The following is a 7,837-nucleotide window of genomic DNA, read 5'->3' as shown; positions in this document are numbered from 1 at the left end:
TGATTCTTTATTTAACTATTCAAATACATATATTAATTTATATTTAAAAAATATGATTGACTTAAACATTTTCATGATATATATATATATATTTTTTTAAATACAGTTTACTAAAATGGTAGCTTACTCGATGATAACTTATTAGTTTTGAAAATAAATTTGAAAGTTACTCAAATGTATTAATATAACGTAATTAATTAATTAATTATTAAAGTGTATATACATCAGTTTTAGAGGTAACCAAACTGTATCTCACATTACATAATATAAAAGTGATATTTTTTTTATGAAAAAAATTATTAGTTTCTTATCAATATTATAAGTAACCTAAAAGGTTACTTACGAAACACAGGAAAATTAAATTCGGGATTAGTTTCATTTCAGACATATTATTTTAGAATTAAAGTATTTTTTAATGACGTGGCAAGACATTATTGTAATTGAGATTTGTTAAGTTATTTTTATAATTATTTTGTATTTTAAGTATATTTTAAAAAAAAAAAACCATTTTAAAAAGGGGTAAGTTGAAAAATGCCTCTTTTATTAATCAATTAACTAAATTTGCCTCTAATTTTATATTTATTTGAAACATACCTCTTTTTATATGTATTGTACCCAAAATACCCTGACATAAGAGAGTCACATGGAGAGTATCTTGAAGTGACAGGGGCAAAATTGGTACAATATTTAAAAAAAGAGGTAAAAATGATAGACTTTAAAAAAGAGGGTAAAAATGAAAGAGGACAATATGAAAAGGGTATAGAGTGTAATTTCCTCTTTTAAAAACTGAAAACATAACCAAACAACCTCTACCCTAACTTATTTGTTCAGCCAACCAACAAGAGTCAAAGACTATTTTCTCACAAGAGTAATTCGGCCCAAACACAATAGCAGCCCAACTATAAAAGCTATGTATTTTGGTAAATTTACATCCTATTTTAACGGCTATTTTTTTACATAGTATATTTTGGGAAACTAACGGTAAGTTTCCCTATATTTTCTAACCCTAAAGCTAATACACGGCAGCCACTATCTCTATTCAAAAATTCAATTTTTTTTTCAAACTTCTCTTCTTCTTGCTACAGCTGAAACAATGGTGATGATGTTTTCTAGGGTTTCAAAATTTAGGGTAGGGTTCTAAGATTTTTCTGGCTCTTCTCTACTTGTTTTACCCGAAACACTAACCCCAGAAAAATAAGTCTTGGTCAAAACACACTAAACCCGGAAAGAAACCAACCCAGAAAACTTGACCTAGGGGGTGAAATCAATATACCAGTGTTTAAGGGCTGGTTGGGTAATTTGGTCTCTCCTATAAAACCCAAAATCCAAGCCCCAAAACTCGGTTGTGAAAAACTCGGGACAGTCTGCCTCCGTTGAAATCTGCTAGGGTTTTCTCAATTCTTCGCCCCTCCATATCATCAGGTAAAGAACTTTAATTTATATCTTTTCCATTGTTTTGGCAACTGCTTCCTCTTTCCTTCTTCAACATTTACGTGGTAGTTTTGCCTAAATTTTTTCTCCATCGAAAATTCTCTGAGATGTTTAGGGCTTTGTAGTTCTTTGTCTCCATATTGTTTTACTTCTACTGTATTTTGCTCCTCTTCTCCGAATTTTTGTCTGTATAAAAATCGCAGGGTTTTGTTCTTAATTTGCACTTTCTTAGGGTTACCCTTTTCATAACGAAAAGGAAGACCTAAAAATTTGATTTTTTTAAGCCTTTCCCATCATTTTTTATTTGAAAGAGCCCTCATTTAATAGGATGTTAATGCTGTTATTAATATGTTTCTCTTATATGTATACATTTGTTAATTTTGCTTACTGTATTTGAACTTCAACTAATGTCATATTCCTTTTTTATATAACTTTGTACTCGAAATGAATTTTTCATTTAAAGTTTTTTTCTTTAGGTTTTTAATATTTTCAGATGTGTTCATGCTCATTTTTGTATTGCATTTTAGTTTAGTGTTTATATTTTATATTTTAATTTCCTTTTATGAAAAAAGAATATAATAAAAATAAATTTCTTTACTGTTTGTTTTTATTGAGATTTAGTTTTTAATTCAAATAAATTATAGATTTTTCAGTAATAATATAATCTGAATTATAAAAATTGAATATTATTTTTTTTTTTGTAAAAAAGAGTATGATATAGTAGTGCTTGTTATATTTATTTATATATGTTTGTATTATATTAAAATATTTAAAGAGTTATTGAATTTTACTTTTTTTGGCATACTAGGAAAGAAAGTGAAGATGGGACGTGGAAAATTACCACTGGAATTGATACCAAAAGTCAAAGCAAGAAGAATGACATTTTTGAAGAGAAGAAGTTGTCTAATCAAGAAAGCTTATGAATTAAGCACACTTTGCAATGTTAAAGTTTGCTTAATAGTCTATGATTCTATGAACCAATCCTCAGATCCTATAGCCACGTGGCCTGAGAATCCTCATGAGATTAGGTCTCTCATCAATGATTACAAAACTGCTATGGCTCAAAAGCCAGACTCAAAAAGACTCCATACCATAGCAGATTTCATAAAGGAAAAAATCAAGAAAGTCAACACAGAGATAGAGAAATTAGATCAAACTTCCACTACTAATACTCCTTCAACATCAACAACAAGTTTCAGTAATAATCAACTTGTTGAATTTGTTTCTGATCTGGATAACAAAATTGAACAAGTGAATGAGAGAATGAGGCATTTGATTCATCTCAACCATTATAACAATTTTGGTATGCAAGATCCATTCATGAGTAGTTGTAGTGTTCAATATTGTTCTCCTAATGATCATCAGCTTCCTTATTACAACGATAACGAGCCTCAAATTCTACTACAACAACAGCATCAAATGCCTTGGATTTATGATCAGTCTAGCTCTTCTTCTTCTTCAAAGGCTCCTCTATTTACCTTCAATCCAAGCTTGTCGTTTGACATGAGTTATCATTACAACAACTGTGACCCTTTTGATTATGCAATTGATGAGTACTATAATGGTAATAATCTTCTTCTAGAAGATCAAGCTAATCAACATAACAACAACATTGTGTTGGAATCTGAAAGAGGAGTAGGAGCAGGGCTGCACCAAAATGATCAGAATGGAATGATGTTGTCTCACAATCCTCTTATGCCTATGCAACACCAAAATTACAATGTGAGCCAAACACTACTGCCATTGATGCCTAGCTCGACGGTTGACACTGAATGGCATTACAATCAGGCTATTCCATTATGGGATTTGTCCCCACATTGTGATTCATTAGAGAATTTAATCATGTTTGATTAGCTTTGATTTTTTTTTTTTTTAATTTTTGTTTATCTGTCTCTATGATGTAATAAGTAATGATATTTTGTTATTATGGTACTGATTTTTTTTTTATTTCACATACAACGAAAGATTAAAATAATTAATTTTTGAGGTACTCATTTTTAATTGAAACAAATTTTGATGGGCTTGTTATTGTTTTGATTTTGGTAAATTTATTCTTCCTCCTTTCTTTGTATGACCATCTGAAATGATCAAAAGAAACAAAAGGTTATCATTTTTAAGTTTAAATAGGCAATATGATTACATAATTTGATTAATTTATTATGTAATTAGGAACTACTTTATATTTGTATAGGTTGTATTTGAAGTTCTCAGTTCTCACGATGTCTTAACATGGATCTTTTTCTTCTGTTTATATTCATATAGGTTATTCTACTTAACTTTTGCAAAAAAAATAAAAATTGTTATCATGGATTTGATATTTTAACTTGTATCGATTATAGATTCATAGAGATAAAGTATGTAATTGAGCTTAACTAATTGGCTAAAACTTAAGTACAACATTTATAGCATTAAGAGCCTCAAGTGAATGCCTCATATTTTACAATCCATGAAATTTATTTCCTAATAATACATATATAGATCAATTTATGGATGAGAAGTTTTTTTTTTTTTTTTAAATCTGATTTTTTCTGTAGTTACCATAATAGTTTCTTCTCTATGTTGACAAACACTTTTTGTCAGACAAATTATGGATATAATCCTTCTGAATTGCTTTATTATATAGCCATGGAGCCAATAATGAGTGATCATATATGTTATATAGTATAGTGTTTTACATGTTGTAGACCCCAACCCAATTATGTCTCACATGTTGGAGCAACAATCTATCTTGTAGTTTTAAGTGTTGATATATCTATACTTTATTTCTCTATTATGTTGTGTATAATATATACTTTTGACAACTTTGGTTAGCATTTTCTCTTTTCTTTTTAGGAAATTGTTTCAAGCCATGCTACAAGCCTACAAACACATCAAATCCCTTTTGACCTTCAGATTTTAAAGAGGCTCAAAATATTGAAATTCAAAGGGAGAGGTACTATGTTGTAGTAGTTATTGTATTTAAGTAGGGGTGTTCATCAAACCGCCTACAGTACAAACTGTCCGCATTGTATAAAAATGTAGTTTAAAATTTTTTGTGGTACGGTTGTGGTTTGTATTTTTGTCAAATCGTGCAATGCAGCGCAGTTTTGAATTTAATAATTGCAGTTCAAACAGCACGCACTATATATTATAAAGTTACCAATTTTACAATATGATTTTTATTTTATTTTTCATATAAAGATAAATATATGTATATATTAAATTATTTTTTAAACAAATTTAATTATAAATATTAATTTTAAAAATATCAAACTATCGAATTTTGATCTAATAACGAATAATGAAATTACAAATTTGAATTTTTATGCTTAATTTAATTACTTAATTAAAAAAATATCAAAAAATATCTCTTTTTACACTATATCAAAAATATGTTCATACAAAAATATTTAACTCAAACTCAACTTTTTCTTTTCTAATTTTTTTTTTTGCTAAATTTTTTTTTTAAATGTTTTTTTACCGATGGAACAATCTCAGCCCATATGATATAAAAATGAGAGATTTTTTAAATTAGATAGAAAAATTAAATATCAAAATTCAAAATTTTTAATTTTACCTATTCATGGGTAATACTCATTAAGAGTGCACTCATATATATATGTTATAATATTAAAGTTTTAATAAGATTTGTTTTTATATTGTTAAAATTTTATTAGATTAATTTTAAATTTTAATTATAATATTTAATAATAATGATAGTTTAAACCAATCAAATTATACTGTACCACATTATATTTTTACGGTATAATTTTTGCAAATTTATAAATATCTCGGTGGAGTTACAATTTGAAAAATTACAATATTACAACTCACACTACTCCACCCTTTTGGATTGTGTTTTTGTTCAGTGTCTTTATGGTGACTGACCACAAAAATAAAACTACCATATATGATTGCATTTTCACGTAAATGAAGATTCAATCAAATCTTCCTAAAATTGTGGATCAATTACCCAATTAAAAAAGATTTATGGTGATTGAAAAAAAAAAACAAACAAACAAACAAAACTAGTAAGTAATACACGGGAAAAACACGTCAGCAATGCACTGAATGCATATAATTTTTCCTGATAGAAAAACAATTAAAATAATAACAATAATAATTTTTAAAAAGGACTTACACTTATTAATTGCTCACACAAAAAAAAGAAAAGAAAGAAAAAGAAAGGAAAAAAAGAAAGAAAAAAAAAGAAAATTATTTATTTTTTATTTATAATTTTTTTTAATTTTAAATTAATTTGATTTTTAATTTTTTAATTTTTTTAATATAATTATTTACGTGGACCAATAAAATTGTGACACATGTATATTGTGTCCACGTGGACAAGCTAACCTGGCACTTAACAGCTAAATTTGGACGAAAAGGGTAAATTGCTAACAGAATAGTGGTTTTGGGGGTTTACCCGCAGAAATTTGGGTTGTGGGGGTTTAATGAAACCAAAACGAAAGTATTGGGGGTTTTGCCGCCATTTACCCTTTTTTCTTTGCTTTCTTTAGTCACTAAATCATCAAAGAAAAGCTTTAACCTTTTTCACTAATTGATCGGAGCAGAAGAATTCCAGAGTTGTCGAACTCGGCTTCACTCAAAGGTATTTTTTTTTTGTGGTAAGAATTGTTTGGCTTTTGATGAACAATGGGTGTTTAATTACTGTAGTCTGTCATATACTAAGGTGTTGTTTCGTAATATTTTTATTTTTTTTATTTTTTAATCACAAAATAAAAGTAAAATTCTTGTTTTTAAATATTTTATTTTTGAAAAACAAAAATATTTTCTGTAACGATTTTTGTTTTTCAATTTTAAAACTGAAAAATAAAAATGTGTTTTGTAAAGTTTATTTTCATTTTTATTTTTTAATTTTATTTAAGTCTGTAAGTCCGGGATTGAATTCGGGTTCAGGTCAGAGGCCGAGTTTAGTGCTAGGGCCCTAGGGGGATTTGGGTCGGGTCTGGTTGGAGTCCAAAATATTGATTGAGAGATTCCACTAATTCTATAAGTTTTATTTAAAGAGAATCATATTGCTTTATGAGTGCTTAATTGATTAACATTGAATAGAGATATCTTGTTACTTAATTTAAGTTAAATCTAACTATCATCACTCGGGAGGGGTTAATAGATTACATTAGGATTCTTGAAACTACAAATTATAGGATAAATTGGGATAATCAGTAAATTGAAATTCATATTTCGAAATTGAAAAATTAATGCTCTAGATTTTTACTTTATGATTAAAAATCGTTGTTTGTGCGTTTATTTTATTATTTAATTCTTAATTATAATTTACTCTGTGTTATCTAATTAAAGTATAAAATTAAAAAGTATAATAATTAATAAAATTTAATAATCAATTCTTGTGGGTTCGACAACTTTTTTAGCATTAAAACTTTGCTATAACAACGTTGTACGCTTGCAAATTAAATATCAGTAAATTATTTAGAGTATCTCAAAACTTAACATAATGTCTAAAATAACTACAATATACACTATTATATACAATAAATAAATAATTACTCTATTATGATATCAAAAAAAATGCATCACTAAGCCAATAATTACACCTTACATTTTATTACTGTTAAATCTAATTAATTATCTAAACCAAATAATAATATTGTGTTATAAATATTAATAATTATGTGGATGTCTAAATCTTTTATTTATTACCATGAATTGTAATCAACATTCCTCTTTTCCTTAGTTTCCCTTTTTCTTAGTTTCTTAATATCTCACTCTTGTATTTGTATAAATAGGGGTTCACCCCATTGGAATAAACAACTCAGAAATTCTCATTCACTTTCTCTTTCTCTCTTCATCTTCTTCTTCTTTCTTCTCATCTATTTTATATTATTTTATATTATTTCATAACACGTTATCAGCACGAGTCTCTGCCCAAGCTTCAAGCATGAATCTCTGCCTAAGACCCAATGTATGTATTTTGTTAAAGTTCTTGAATTGTTTCAAAGTCACGATACACTAATTATATATTTATATATATACTCATCTGACTGAAACAATTTCAAAAATCATTTGGTTTCCTTTTTCTTTTTATCTATATATCTATATATTATATATGTATGTATATATTTTTATATATTTATTATTAATTTCATATATATATTATGTTCTTATCATTCATAATATTTACAATATATGTGTGCCTATGATATGATAGAGAAAATCTATATAAATTATACATATATCCAAAAGATTATGTATTATCGATAAAATATTGCATATATCCTAAAGATTATGCATCATCGATAAAATATTGCATATATCCTGAAGATTATGCATCATCGATAAAAAAATTGTATATATCCCGAAGATTATGCATCCTCGATAAAATATTGCATATATCCTGATGATTATGCGTCCTCAATAAAATCTTGCATATATCCTGAAGATTATG

The 7,837-nt window shown here is 27.1% G+C and overlaps 1 protein-coding gene across 1 annotated transcript; it reads left to right on the top strand.

Annotated features, from left to right (window-relative positions):
- Positions 1-882: 882 nt before the first annotated feature.
- Positions 883-3,388, top strand: LOC115700192 (floral homeotic protein AGAMOUS). The gene is made up of 2 exons (XM_030627757.2): positions 883-1,422; positions 2,240-3,388. The coding sequence occupies exon 2, from the start codon at positions 2,254-2,256 to the stop codon at positions 3,283-3,285; it is 1,032 nt and encodes a 343-aa protein (XP_030483617.1). The 5' UTR covers positions 883-1,422; positions 2,240-2,253; the 3' UTR covers positions 3,286-3,388.
- Positions 3,389-7,837: the final 4,449 nt, after the last annotated feature.

The sequence above is a fragment of the Cannabis sativa genome, chromosome X, assembly GCF_029168945.1.
Source record: "Cannabis sativa cultivar Pink pepper isolate KNU-18-1 chromosome X, ASM2916894v1, whole genome shotgun sequence".
Taxonomy (NCBI): Eukaryota; Viridiplantae; Streptophyta; class Magnoliopsida; order Rosales; family Cannabaceae; genus Cannabis; species Cannabis sativa.
This window is presented reverse-complemented; position numbering and strand designations above follow the sequence as displayed.